Source organism: Lepisosteus oculatus, chromosome 3 (genome assembly GCF_040954835.1).
Source record: "Lepisosteus oculatus isolate fLepOcu1 chromosome 3, fLepOcu1.hap2, whole genome shotgun sequence".
Lineage (NCBI taxonomy): Eukaryota > Metazoa > Chordata > Actinopteri > Semionotiformes > Lepisosteidae > Lepisosteus > Lepisosteus oculatus.
In genome coordinates this window covers 21353071-21368938 of record NC_090698.1, presented here as the reverse complement: position 1 = coordinate 21368938, position 15868 = coordinate 21353071, and the positions used below count along the sequence as shown (strand labels likewise).

The window sequence follows — 15868 nt, the reverse complement described above, 5'->3', positions numbered from 1 at the left end:
TTCTAGCTCCGGTGTCTCAGATGGGATCAATGGAGAGCTTCCTGTGTAGTCTGACAGAGGATAGAGAAGAGAACAGATGGTTAGGTTTATCCTAATATGAATATTGTCATCGTTGTTCACTGCAGAGAAATCAGATAGATGAGCCCCTATTATTCTGAGAGGAAAATGGTTGAGAGCATGCAGAGCACGTACTGTACTCTAATAGCACATACTGATGGTGGACATCAGATTGATTAACTGCTGAGTTAATGCAAACTATTATTACTTAAATAAAAAAAAAACATTTTTTTTCTAAGTCATACCCACTTTCTAATTTAAAAATGATACATTCCTTGTTTCAATTATATTATATTTAAATTATACTTAATTTAGAAAGGATCTGACGAGGTAATTTTTATTTTAATTCTTGCTCTTGATGTGATATGTTGCAAAATGGTTGCTAGGCACCAGCACAACACACCATTGCCTAAATGGTATTATAAGGCAGCTAACCAAAGCAGCTTATATTAATTATTGAGCCACAGAGCTCAAACTTGGCTTCTATGTTTGTGAAGTGTGTTACTGGCGGAGAGCATAAACCCTTGTAATAGAAGACTTTGTACAAAAGTCACTGTCTCCTAGCAGTTTAACTCTCTGACTGGAAAAAAGAAAACAATGCATTTGTTCAGTGACAACAGCTTTGGGGATATCTCAGTTCATTCTTCACTTCACTTGAGCTTTTGTTTTTGTGTATTATGGGCAAAACTACAGATGCAGAAAAATAACAAAGCAGTGTCTAAGTAAAACAGACCCTGCATCTCAGATCACATCACTTTAAAGGCATTCTGTTCACTCAGGAGCATTACATCTGCAAATACATGTCGCAGGGTACTACCACAGACAGAATATTGCGGTCTCTTTAGATAAATATTAAAATATATTTAAGGAGTAACATGTATCCAATATCAAATAATGCAGGCATGTCTAAAATATATTGCTTTAAATGAAGATTAAACTGATCATAACTGTATACAGAAAAATGATTGCACTTAAAATATGCAACTTGGAAGGTACTGTACATTTCAACCCTTAAAAGTTTTTTATGTAAAAAAGTGTTGCAATGGCCACCTAGTACCATCATATTGTCAGTTGTTTCTCTCCCTTAGCAAGCCAGAAAGGAGAGCTGGGAATGTCAGAAAAGGGAATGGGTAGAGGTATGATTACCTTATTTTCAGTATAAGGACAATAACTGAAATAAACACAGGTTAAATGTTAACACTAGATACAGCACTGCAAGACTGTACATGTTCTATAAGACTATTGTGAAATAATAAATAATATTTTTAATAATTCACACTCGAATGTTCATACAAGAGACTGAAGTGAACAGCAAAAACACTGACTACAAACTTGAGGTCCCTCAGTCACATCACAGCTACTTTAAATAGTGTTAATAAGCTTCAATGCATACAAACATATTTTAAATGCGTCTCAATTATTGCATTTCAATTTTGAAATTGGGGTAAAAGGCTCTACTAGGGGCTTCTTTGCTTGTGACCATGTGGAGAAACCAAAATCTGTGGTTTCTTTTCTGCAGAACTTACTTTATTGTTTTACAGATGGTTAATTAGAATGCCTTCCTTGAGTGAAATTGAACATATCTTGTCTTAAAGTCTCAATAAGGGATTTGCTATTGAGGCAGCATGTTTATTATATGATTATCTACAATGGATGATAAATCCTTACGCAGGGCTTGTTTGAATGGTATTTGATAATTCCCTCAAATTATAATCAGAATCCAAGTAAACTCCTTAGTAAAAAAACTGCATAGATATTGTGCAAGAAACTGGTAAGAATCTCATAAACTGCTAAGTGAATAAACACTTTATTTACATCTACATTTAAATAAGAACATGCTCAGCTTCTAAAGAATAATTATAAACTTACAGTGGTGTGAAAAAGTGTTTGCCCCTTTCCTGATTTCTTATTTTTTTGCATGTTTGTCACACTGAAATGTTTCAGATCATCAACCTAATTGAAATATTAGACAAAGATAACACAAGTAAACACAAAATGCAGTTTTTAATTGAAGGTTTTTATTATTAAGGGAAAAAGAAATCCAAACCTACATGGCCCTGTGTGAAAAAGTGATTGCCCCCCCCCCCCGTTAAAACATAAATCAACTGTGGTTTATCACATCTTTGGAAAGCTGAGTTCAATTTCTCTAGCCACACCCAGGCCTGATTACTGCCACACCTGTTCTCAATCAAGAAATCACTTAAATAGGATCTGCCTGACAAAGTGAAGTAGACCAAAAGGTCCTCAAAAGCTAGACATCATGCTGCGATCCAAACAGATTCAGGACCAAATGAGAAACAGAGTAATTGAGATTTATCAGTCTGGAAAAGGTTATAAAGCCATTTCTAAAGCTTTGGGACTTTGGAACCACAGTGAGAGCCATTATCCACAAATGGCCAAAACATGGAACAATGGTGAACCTTCCCAGTAGTGGCCGGCTGACCAAAATCACCCCAAGAGTGCAGCGACAACTCATCCAAGAGGTCACAAAAAACCCCACAACAACATCCAAAGAACTGCAGGCTTCACTTGCCTCAGTTAAGGTCAGTGTTCATGACTCCACCATAAGGAAGAGACTGGGCAAAAATGGCCTGCATGGCAGAGTTCCAAGACGAAAACCACTGCTGAGCAAAAAGAACATAAAGGCTCGTCTCAGTTTTGCCAGAAAACATCTTGATGATCCCCAAGACTTTTGGGAAAATACTCTGTGGACTGACGAGACAAAAGTTGAACTTTTTGGAAGGTGTGTGTCCCATTACATCTGGCGTAAAAGTAACACAGCATTTCAGAAAAGGAACATCATACCAAATATGGTGGTGGTAGTGTGATGGTCTGGGGCTGTTTTGCTGCTTCAGGACCTGGAAGACTTGCTGTGACAAATGGAACCATGAATTCTGCTGTCTACCAAAAAATCCTGAAGGATAATGTCCGGCCATCTGTTCGTGACCTCAAGCTGAAGCGCACTTGGGTTCTGCAGCAGGACAATGATCCAAAACACACCAGCAAGTCCACCTCTGAATGGCTTAAAATGAAGACTTTGGAGCGGCCTAGTCAAAGTCCTGACCAGAATCCGATTGAGATGTTGTTTCATGACCTTAAAAAAGCGGTTAAGGCTCGAAAACACTCCAATGTGGCTGAATTACAACAATTCTGCAAAGATGAGTGGGCCAAAATTCCTCCACAGCGCTGTAAAAGACTCATTGCCAGTTATCGCAAACGCTTGATTGCAGTTGTTGCTGCTAAGGGTGGCCCAACCAGTTATTAGGTTTAGGGGGCAATCACTTTTTCCCACAGGGCCATGTAGGTTTGGATTTTTTTCCCCTTAATAATAAAAACCTTCATTTAAAAACTTTATTTTGTGTTTACTTGTGTTATTTGTCTAATATTTCAATTTGTTTGATGATCTGAAACATTTCAGTGTGACAAACATGCAAAAAAATAAGAAATCAGGAAGAGGGCAAACACTTTTTCACACCACTGCAGTTTCTCAAAACTCTGAAATATTAAAGGACATACTGGTGTCAAAAAATATATATATATGTAAGTAAAAATAAAATGTTTAACGTTCTGCTTTTAAATATTATCAAGTAGAAAGCAAAGCAGAGTAAATCAAAGCTCTCCTGGAAACTTTCAAAACTCTTGCCAGTTGGTAATGTTTAGTTTCCTGGTCCTTTCTCTTTGCCAGGTTTTGTTTATTTTGCATTGTCGAAATTTAAGGTGAGAGTTTGGGATTCTCTTACAGTGAATCTCAGCCAAAGCAACAGTGAGGTTTTGCATTATGCATCAGTATATATCTTGTTAATTGAAGAGGCTTTGAAGGTGTATTTTGTATTGTACAATGTACTGTAGATAGGCTGAGATATCAATGCACAAGACCGTGAATCTGAAACAGCAGGAGGCATAAGTGATAATCCAAATTCAATCAAAGAAATACCAAGTGACGTTCTACTTTAGAGCCACTAAAAATCTGTCGTTCTTAAGTCATAAGAAACAAAATGGTTCTAAAACTTGCACAGAAGTGAACAATAGGCTGCACATATGTATATTAGAAGAGCTGTCCTGAACCCGGCGTGTACAGTACATTCAGCCTTGATCTGACTATATTTTATAGTCATAAAATGCAGTCAATAGTTCATGGTTGTGCTCTCATCATGTTTAGTATCTTGTCAAATACATACTAAATCAAGTCATCTTTATTATTTTCATGGTCAGGTATCACTCCTACAGAATAGATAGCTGTGACCTGACCCTACTCGGGCACACACTTATTTCTTGTTGTGGTTAATGCATAGACGGGGATGAGGAGGTTATCTCTTTTATACAAAATGAGCACATTCAGAATAAAGGCGATTATTCTGTTTTAGAAAGTGGGGTTGTTTCTCTTCAAATGTTGATACTAGTTCAACAGCAAATCTGTTGTTGTTTCTAATTAAATTTAAAACTGTATTTTGAAATAGACTTTAAGATGCAGCATGATTATTATTATTGTTTATGCAGTAAAGCTCCGCAAGAAAGTAAATCTTTCTTATCCATGTAGTATGAATTGTTTCAGTTCTTATTGAGCTTTAAGACAATTTCTGCTTTCATGAGATTTAGCATTTTTCCATCTTAAACCAGATTGATGTTTCACAAATTAAAGCCACCTCTCAGTGGTCAGAAACAGTGTTTTTAGTGAGATCCAGTCATTGTGATATGCTGGTCTGCTACATGTAGTTAACTAGTTAACTAAGCCTACTTTGTAGCATTTAGCTACCAAAATAAAAGGAATCAAAATGCAAACACAAGACATTCAGGAACACTGTTAAAACAGAGGCACTATAAGACACCAATCTGTCAGTAAAAAACATGGATTCTGTTAATTTACCATGAACCCTGTCTACATGTTAGTCGTGATATAGACAGGCCTGTTTAAACAAGGGAAAATGCCCTTGTGATAGCTAGATCTGAGCTAACACAGTAAAGCTCTCTTGCAGTTTGGTATTACTTTTTATTCTAGCTGCCAAAACTCACCTGTTTTGGGTTTGGTGTAGTCTCTGTTGTTTGTCTGAAAATTAATTGTGAAGTGCTCCTTGTAAGAATTTAGCCATTTGCAAATGGTATCTGGATTTCACTCATTTGAATTCTCCTTCATTTCTCTCTTTTAAGGATCTGCTGGTACCATCTGTTTTCCTATAAATGGCAGTTTTGCGAATTGAGGTTTCCTGGATTATTTTTTTTTACTGCTTGCTATTTTAACTAGATGTACAGCCAAAAACAGCCTATGAGAACCTCAGGAAATATACAGGGGGAGATCTGAAAAGACCCTGAAAAGAGTGCTCTATTAAGATCATTGTGTGAGACAATGTATGTCCCCACAGTATTTCAATTTCCACCCTCCATAAACTGCATAACCATCATAACTGGCGTTTTTGTGTAATAAAGCTGCTTGTTATAGTCCTAGATGGAATGTGAATCCTGAATTCCCTGACCACAGGCACTCGCACAATACGGCTGTACTTGCTGGAGATGTTCATACAGAGCCTTGTAAAAATATTCACACCCTCACAATAATGTTTAACATCACTTTATCAACTTTATATTTTCGCATACCCTAGCTTGCTCTCCATGAGACACACAGACACACAGATAGGGAGAGAGCCTGGGATCAGAGCGCAGGGTCTGCCATTGTACAGCGCCTCTGGAGCAGTTGGGGTTAAGGGCCTTGCTTAGGAGCCCAACGGAGTAGGATTCCTCTGCCGGCTGCGGGATTTGAACCGGCAACCTTCTAGCCACAGGCGCAGAGGCCACAGAGCCACCGCTTCGCCCAATAATATCACATTTTGATGAATTACATGTATTGATTTTATTCAAAGGAACATTATTCAGTACTGTAATGATCAAACATAGCACTATTTATTTAAAGACAAAGGTGGTTGAATGTTGGCAAAACCTGCAAAGAAGATATACTGTACAAAGTTACATTTACTGTTTTAATAGGTATTCTGCCCCTTGTCAGTCAGTATTTTGTGGAAGCACCTTTGGCAGCAATTGCTGCTGTCAGTATTTCTGGATTGGTGTCTGCCAGCTTTGAACACAGGGATAGTATAATTTTGGCCATTCTCCCTGGCAGTACTGCTCCTGTTCTGATAGGTGTGTGTAGGATAATTGATGGATTGCAATTGTCAAGCTACATCTTAAATTTGACTGGGCGTTTACATCTTTGACTGGCCCATTCAAGGATATTCACTCTCCTCAGACCAGTGACAAGAGTGGCTTTCAGTGTGGCTTTGGCCTTGTGCTTCAGGTCATTGGCCTGCAGAAATTAATTACAAGTACTGCAATAAAATGTAAAACAATTTCAGGGGGTGGATAATTTTCACCCCACTATCTCTCTTAAAGAAAGTAAGTGACTCAACATCTATAGTAGGTTGCTGCTTTTGTTGTTGTTTTAGGGCAGAATGTGACCTGATAAGATAACCAGAACCTTATGAAATAACACAATTCAAAGGACCAAATGAGCACATTCAGAATGCCACATGACTTCAAATGATTGTTTAACGTCACAACCACCTTGGTTTTGATGTTTTAATATTCACAGCAAAAGATATTGAATGATTTCCCAGTAGTATCGGATCATGCAAAGTGTTAAAGGAAACAATTGTTCTTTTTGTCAGTATTTTTTTATTTCATTTACATACAACCTTTAATGTGCAGTCCTAAGATATGAGAAATGACATTTCATTGAATGCACATTCATTGCCAGCACAAATAAGAACCAGCTCACTAACTGAGGTGTATTGCGAGAAACATTTCATCGGATGCCTCCTTGCATCATTCTTCCTCCATCAAGGTTTGCGACAAACCCCCCACCCCACCACAAAACCTATACATTACCTGTATCAACTATAGAAAACAGCAGAAGGATAAAGAATTCCATTAATCATATTATTGTTTTGTGTTTTAAACCTCCACAGATATTGAAAAACATTACCTGGTACACTGAGCGTACTCTGTCTGAAATTTCTCTGGGGAGTTTGCTGATCCTGGTGGTAATTCGGACCATTCAGTTCAACATGACAAGGACAAGGGTGAGCTTCAGAAACTAAAAAAATCAATAAGTCTTTAAACTGGATCATTTTTGCCACTTTTTCTGTTTTAACCTTTGAAGAATCTAGTGAGCAGCTCAGTGCTGTCCCTTTAAGTCATGTGATTCATTTTAAGGAAGCGTGTTGTACAGTAGCTTGACACAAAATGAAAATCGTTCCATTTTGTTTGGGTGTTGTGTATTACAGAGCTTCAAAGGCATTTGACTCATCTGTAAATGTTGTTGTGTCTTGGGGAAAAAAAACAATGACAGAACTGTGAATGATCAAATGAGCTGGTTGGTTATGTACACAAAGTTAATGGTTACTGTTTTGTTCACTTTTCACCCTTTTCTAATTTACTGCAGGATAAGTATCTTCACACAAACTGCCTGGCTGCTTTAGCAAACATGTCAGCCCAGTTCCGCTGCCTCCATCAGTATGCAGCCCAGAGGATTATAAGGTAAAGATTTTTTTTTTCATGCAAGGAGTTTGAAGCTGGCTGTTTTTTACCTTTGCTTATAGTACATGAAAGTGTGTCAGTCCAATCTGACCTGTCCCTGGATTGAATGCTCAGTGCTGAAATAAGGGTGGGAAAGTGAAGTAGTGGCTGTTTAAATTAGGATGGGGTGTTACTAGGCTGGAACTATTTCTTCATCATCATATGAAAGGTGCCATGTATGTGAAGGGGGCAGCTCTTGAGATTTTGTTGGTTTGAGCTGTAGTTGCTATTTCATGCTGAGAAGTGTGCATCTGCCCTCGGGCTTCCCAGCATGTTTTGTTTTTTTTATGAGCAAGCAAGGAAATGTTCACTTTAAAATACTCAAAGAGTAATGACTTCCTAAGAACCATTTGTGAGGCCAAGTAGATGTTTCCCCAGCCTAATTTACATTCTTCTGGGATTGGTACTTTATCCCAAATTCTTGATTGGGTTTATCAGGTTTAAAGAGGAGACACTTTTCTTATCCATCACTTCATGGATGCACCACTGAGGGTAGAGTAGCGTTTGACATTTGGAATTTTGACCAGCAGATTGTTGGTTCGAGTTCCATATCTAGGCACAGTTGTGTACTTACATGTGAAACAAAATGCTTTTCCCATTTTGATTAATTTCACCTTTATAAAGAAGTACAAGAATCTATTAGAGATAAATCCTAAAGGGTCCAGCACCCCAATCAAGGGACAACTTGGTAAACAACTTAGGATCATGTAACACTAATTTAGTAACCATATACATGGTCACATGTTCATAGCATTTTACATTTCTTACTTTAACATTGTAAGTTTTTTTGTTTGCATCATTTTCCATTATATCTTTGAATGTATAGTAAAGTGCTGCCATGTTTTCTTCTGTTTAATGGTTGTGCCATATGAGTACACGGAGAACAGTGAAGTGGAGGTCCTTTGCCACGAAAGATCACATTTATCCTTCATCTTTGTGCTTTATATCCCTTTCCAATAAGAAGACAGAATTGGTAATTAAAAATTGGGTAAAGGCTGAACAAAATAATGTTTTGTATTTTGGTTTGAACAAGCACCGTGCCACCTGAGGTTTGCGAAAATATATCCACACAGATCAATTGAACCCCAGCTGGATATGGATAATGTCTTTAATTTGATTTGGTCTGGTTATGGTGGATGTTGTTACTGTAACCTTGGTCAGTTCCATATAATTTCATCTCTTTGTGTGAATGCTGTTGAGCTGGTGTGCCTTCTCTATGTAGTTTTCACTAAATGTTAGTAGACAGCGTTCTTGTCTATTCTGAAACATTTATGTTGTATCCCATTATATATTATTTGTGTAGCCTAGATGATGCAGCTTGGGATTTTGGAAAACTATATATAGCATTTGTACAGTATGTGCCTTGTATGTTATATATAATTAGTTGCTATTTCTGCTCTGATTTGATTGTGTAATCACTCTTGCATGTGCTCTAGTTTAGTGTTGTGTTTAATTGAGGGTGAGGGAGGTTAATCACAGTTGCAAACGTGAAATAAAATGTCTGATCAAACTCAAGTTAATATACTTATCATCAGAAATGTGAAAACTAGTTTTAATTAATTTACTTTTCATGAGAATTCACAATGAATTGCAAGGGAAGTAACTGAGCAAGTAATCACAAAGGGAAAACAAACTAGAAAATTTAAGAAAGGCCACATTTATGCCACAGGAAATATTAAATGATCCAGTTCACGAAATGCCATATGGTTGAGCCTAGTGATAAAGATCAACTCATTCTCAACATTTCTCATTAAACACGTGCAAAGAAGGAGAGAAAAGCATCCGAAAAGGCAGGAGCTGATGAGGGCAAGAGCTGTGCTGAGGACAGATGGCGAAGTCAGGCGGTTACAAAAATGACAGCATGATGCAAGTCAGTTGGAAATAACCTGTCTCTAAAATAAAAACAGAGTTGTATTGGGAAATTATCAGAGATAAACAACAACAAAAAACGAAGGCAAACATTCAAATATAATTTCAGTTTAAAAAACATTTTAAGGATGTATGTAGCATACACTGGCCCAACTCTTATATTGCATGATTGTTTGCCTTGATCAGGACTCAGACTCAGTCGTGTGAGCTGGGATCAAGGACATGGTGTAATGGTATCTTCAGAAATTAATGTAGGTGCTGCACATTCAAACATGCTTGTATGTTTACTCTGAGTTTTTGGTGTTCTGATTAGAGATAATAGGCTATTTTTTACTAACTTTTTTCCATGTCTGACATAATTCTGCCAACTCCACATCATAGTACAATCGACTGACTTCCCTCGCTGAAGGTCTGCTAGTGCTTTCTGTCCATTCTCTGGTGCAACTCGGGTTCATCTTTTTTGTTTTTCAAGGTTCTCCAGTAACACATGTAGACAAAACACCACACAGTTTAAAGTTTCCTACAACGTCGACTAACACACTTTGAGAAACTGGAAGCTATGTTTTTAAATTATATTTACATTTGCTTTCAGTTTTTCTAGGGTGGAAGCTAAAGCTAAAGTCAGCTTAAATAAATTCAGACATTTTCATAATAATTCAGAATAAAATTCAGATATTTTCTTCTCCATGGTTGTACGAGGAATCCTCACTCTGTGCAGGAAAACAGGGTTCACTTGTTCACCTAATCTTGATGTTTTGCTGGGCACAGGTTTGGCATGGTGTAACCTGCCTCAGAAATTATTACATTTATAAACCGTTTGATTTCCTGCCTTTACAGAAGGTGATTTTCAGTTTCATTTCAGTTTCAGAGACCCGACTGCATTTCTGTTTAATGTAAATATATAACATATCAATTGAACAATGGTTTCTCCAGTTGTGTAGTGACTCATATGTCCTTCCACAGAGAAGGCAGCCTGCTTCACTATATTTATGTCCAGCTATTCCAGTCTGTATTATTACTCTGTCAGCCTATGTCATTATGCTCAGGCAGCAAAAGCAATTTACCCTTCTCTGTAAAAATCAGCAATGTAATTTTCAACTGAAAATCATATATTTCTCTTACAGTAGATATAAACACAGAAGGAGCCCGGATATGAGAAATATAGATCAGATGTTTACTTTTTTAAAGGTTTCATGCCATTATCTCCACAGTTACAATACTGTTTTCTTAATTTTGACAGACAATGAATTAGATTTGACTGTGTGGAAGGTTGCACACTCTATTGATTGGTCTTCCATACAAGAAGGGGATGACAATCGTTCTGCTGCCCCCAGAAAAAGAAAATGTGCATGGAATAGCAGAGTGGTGTATTTGTGGAGAATGTATTCTGAAAAAACAATTTTCAATGATGGATGAAACATTTCTAAACTGCACATGTGCCTCAGTCACCCAGGTCTTTAAGTTGTATGTCCAGACACAGTTAACATCACACGGGGAGATGTAAATGTGAGTCACAAGGTCATTCAAACATGGATCCTATAATCATGTAGTGTAGCCTGTCGACAACTGTGTGCTGGCAGATTTTTCTGTTGCTAAGCAATGTCCTGGCTCTCTATTTTCTGAAGGTGATTATGGAGTTATGCGACCCTGATCCATATTACATGTTACATTTCATTGAATAAATTGCACACACTTTGCACACACAATTCAAGATATTTATGGCACCTTGAATTCTTTCTTTATCACCAGATTTAATGAAAAAGATGTTTTGGTCATTGTCACAATAAAGTATGAGTTTATGATCTATAGTTTTTAAACGTCATTATGTTTTAAATTGATTTATTTATTACTGAATCCCCAAGTCTGCACAAGTAATGTTTGTTTTTCTAAATTAAATTAGGTACTAAAAAGCTCATTTGCAGGGGGCTGGAAGTTTGTATCTTGCACAACAATAAAAAAAAGGACGTTGTTCAGGTTTATTACTGTTTTAATAAAGAAGATGGGGGACTGGAGCAAATTCAAATAAAAGATGCTGTAGTCTTGGTTATTCATTTTCTCTGAAACTGCTGTTGTACTAATTTAACAATGAAGCTGAGCGTAGAATTAAAATTAAAAAGGTCATCTTATAGAATTAAATTTCAGTTTTTTAAGTCTAATTTGTTTCTCTATCCTAAATGTGGTTTACTGGGTTTACTATAATTGAAAATAAATAAACTCACTTCGTTAGTTCAATTTTAGTACCAAAGATGGGATTCTGCTTGTGTGCGATAAAGAATGTGAAATACTGTTGGATAAGCCTAAAGGGTGTTTTGCTATTTCAAAGCTTAACTGTTCAAGGCTTCTGCTTCTCACACTGTTTTGTACCCCACAGCCTCTGTTACTCTATCTTCTTAACAACTCTTTTTCACTCCTGAAAAAGTTTTTTTAAACAGCACACCAGAGAAAAAAAACAGTTTGCTTTTTGGTAGCAATATTGGCACAGAATAAGTTTGATTATGGAAAGCTGAAGAGAAAGACAAATAAAAATTGATACCAGTGTCATGGCTAAGGTGGAATTTTCACCATTTTCTCTTGCTGTGTTTTATGGAGAAGGGACAATTCAAAGAAGAGTGGGAGCCAGTGGTTACACAGTAGTCAAGGGAACTACTGTATATCGCGGCAGAGGACGACAAAATACTGCAAGGAGAAAAAACAGCAGGACCTCCAACTTTATTGCGATGGCTTTTTCAGCTGTCGGCAGTTTGTCAGCACCAAAGTCAAAGTGGGCGAACAGCAGCCATAGGCAGGGTATGAACTGAGGGTGTCCAAATAGTTTTTTACCTAAAGCTTTTACCTAGCTTTTCACAGTCCAGGCAGTGTCTAGGAGGGCAATGTTCAGTATTTTCCATAGGCTCTTAATTCTTAAATACACTTTGTGAGACTTGCTGAACTAGTGTACAATAGATTAACATTATAATTGGTATTATTAAAAGAAATGTGGTATTCTTACATGGTAGTAAGGATCTCTAAGTCACCTGGAGCTAAGGAATCTACACTAAAGTGCCTGGAATTGTCTGTTATTCGAAGCCTTGAAATTGATGCAGAGCAGAGTCAGCAGAAGTTACGAACTTTCAGGGAATCCAAGAAGGAAGCAGTTGGGTCTAATGACTACAATCTGTTTGCTAGCATCTCCCCCAAAACACTGAAAAGCCATCATTGTTCAGAAGCAGAGACAATTGTTTTTGATGGGATGGGTCCAGACCATACTCTTTTGCCTTCCAGGTCCAGGCTGCCTGCCACCCTCCATAACCTCTTAAAGCAGAGAGAAAGACAGTGTGCAGGTGGTGAAAGACTTATCACGGAAATGGAAAAATTGAGCAAATGTGGGTTTGTCATGATTTTTCGTAGCAATCTTCTAGGGGTAGGTCACAAGTGACAGGTCCGCGGAGGTTTAGGAATGCGTGTCAGCTGTTTTTGATGATGTAATATAAGGGATTGTACAAATGTCTGAAAACTTTGACGGATCTTTTCGTGACTGAAAAGAAATAGATGGTTAAGATGTAAAGGAGGTCTTTCCTATGTGTAAATAACAGAATTAAATGCAAACCATAAGCTTTTCAAAGTATCCACATGACAACTCAGGGGTAGTGTCATTGCCTTACCTCATTTAAGTCTATGATGCTATTCAGTGTTATTACACTTTTTCTGTGGTTCTTGTGTTTTTCTTCTTTAGAGCTTAATATTTCATGTTTTCTCATTCACCAAGATGCAGAAATAAAAACAAATTATGCTTGCATTGTCCTACTCAATAAAATTCACTGTCAACTTAATGAGCACTGTCACACTGCAAACACTTAAACACAGGCAGTCCTAACTCTGATAAAAAAAAACATTGGGAGACTCAAGCCAATGACATCTGAGAAGCCTGAGACAGTGGTGTACAAGCAATGAACACCCCATTAATCAGTGCATTATAATCCTGGATGTGACTTCCTTATGCTATTTACTTTATGAACGGAGCACCTCGGCTTTACTGCTTTTCCAAGGCGAATGTAGTGCAAAAGCCGCATTTAATCCATTTCAATGCATTCTATTAGTTGAAACACTTCTGTAGCAACAGTAAAATAGTTATGATTAAAACCGAGAGTCTTGGAGAATCTTCAGGTGTTCTATAAGTAATTGTATTTGTTGGGTCCTGAGGTGTCCGCCCCCTAATCTCGTAATTACAAGAAAAGCATCTCCTAATTACGAGATAACTAATTATCTCGTAATTACAAGATAGCAATGATTACTTTGGTGTGTGTACAGCCTGTTACGTTGTGCACTGAATGCAACTAGAAGCTAATGTGTCAATGTCCAGCGCTGCAGAATTTGTATGGATTTGCTTTCGACTGGAGATTAGCCATAATGAAATCTAGCAATTTTTGGCACATATGAACACAGTTATTATAAGCATGAGGACCAGTTTTGTGGGATTTAGAGATGAAAGCAATGCTAGTTCTGTAATGAGCAGTTATACATGCAGTCAGTCCCACTGCTTAAAACTGTAAGTCCACACGTAGCGATATAGGTATTATATGACAATTGTGCTATCGCGTGATCACATAAATTACGCGAAAATTTCTATCTTGTAATTATGAGAATTTTCTCATCGTTACGAGATAAGGGCGAGGATTTATTTTTCCTCCATGGCAGCAATCGTACATTGTTTCAAAAGTTCATTTTAAATTGATATATGCTGTCGGATATACAATGAATTTTGTCTGTGATTCAAAACCATTATTTCAACAATTAGTTGGATTTCATTTCCTTTTAATGGCAATGGCATTGTTAAGACCTACATGTTATGTTGTCTTGTTGATCCCTTACAAGCATGAATTCACAGACAACTTTCCTGATGGGTCTATCCTGTCTTCAAGTGTGTCAAACTTACCCTCTTTGCTGTTGTTTCATTTTTTCCATATAATTCCTAATCAAACATTTTTATTTCTTGATTTCTGATTTAGCATTACATAAAAAATACTTTTTTTAGTTTATTGCTGAAGCAATGTACATGGTAAAGTGCAGTAACCATAATATATTTTCAAGTATTTCCTTCTTTAGTCAACTGATTATACCATAAGTGGTGGTTTCAGTAAAATCAAAGCTAAAACACAATCAGCCTACCAGATCTGAGCTCGAAAAGTCTATGTTTAATACATTCTTCTCTAATGGAGAGAAATGGGTCCATAATTGTCAGACTATTCCTTTATTTTAGTTTTTTCTACTTGGTGTGGTGTTTTCTGTATAACTGCCAGTGACTAACAGTACTAACTGCTTATCATGGGGAATGAAAACGAGGCTGGCTGTCCTAGTGATGTGCAGAAAGGGGAATGCTGGGAAGCATCACTTCAAAGTTGTGGCTGCTGTATTTTACACTTCCGCTTTGGCTGGCCTTTGACCTGAGACATAAGTGCCTGTCATCGGGTGTCTCGCCTGTTCCTCGTTCTCCATCCTTTTTGCCTGTTTTCTCCTCTGGAATCTACCTCCGTTCCTTCACTGTGGTGCGCTACGCCTCCCTCTGGCTGGAGAATAAAGGAAAACATGAAAGATAAGAGAAAGAGAGAAAAGAAAATCCCAACTGTTTTTTCTTTCTTCTTTCTGTCTCTTCCTTCCCCTTGTTTTTCAGTTATACCTGCCGCCACATGCGGAGATACTTGTATGTCTTGGACAATATGTATTTCCCTCGCTCCAATTGCACCACGCTGGAGCACTGCTTCACTTCCCTGGGTGACACGGGTGAAGAACTCCTGCACTTTACTTGCTCTTACATTCTCAGGTCCTATGCTTCCAGGTTAATAACCTTTGCTGTCCATGTTTTGACTGCATGTCTGCATGTTCAATGTGACTGCTTATAGCATGACTAAATGTAATGTTTTTTTTAATCCTGCCATTATTAGCCTTCTTATCTTTATTAGAGGGGGGAGGGGGAAATGGGCCCAGATTATGCTATTCCAGACACTCTGAACAATTTTTATTTGAACACTGAAGTAGATGGATTGCTCCACTAGGAGGTTTAAAAATTATCTGAAATTCATATTTCATCATGCTACATTTCACAAGGACCACAATTTGCCATTCCTGATCAATTAACTTTCTAAATTGATTAAAGCTCATGTGCACTGAGACTTAACAAAATCATGAGTTCAGGGTGACCTATCATTGAGTGGATCTGGGTAACAGTCTAAAATAGTGTCATGTAGTACTGTACAGCAGTGTGCTCTTTTGGAAGGCAGTCGGTAATCACCATTATGATGCTAAAAATGGACTTCTTAAAAACAAATGGCTATAAGATTTCCTTGACAGTAGCAAAGGCATTGTAAATGCTGTCACAGGTTCACAGCTGGATTAAGTTTGCTTT

General features: G+C 37.5%; 1 protein-coding gene across 2 annotated transcripts in view; it reads left to right on the top strand.

Moving 5' to 3' along the window:
• The window catches only part of dym (dymeclin), a 150687-nt gene that overhangs the window by 68929 nt on the left and 65890 nt on the right, over positions 1–15868 (top strand). For both annotated transcript variants that reach the window (XM_069187013.1, XM_015339502.2), the window contains 2 exons: positions 7011–7124; positions 7487–7581. In XM_069187013.1, the coding sequence (XP_069043114.1) occupies positions 7011–7124; positions 7487–7581 (209 nt within the window). The remainder of the gene's footprint in view (positions 1–7010; positions 7125–7486; positions 7582–15868) is intronic.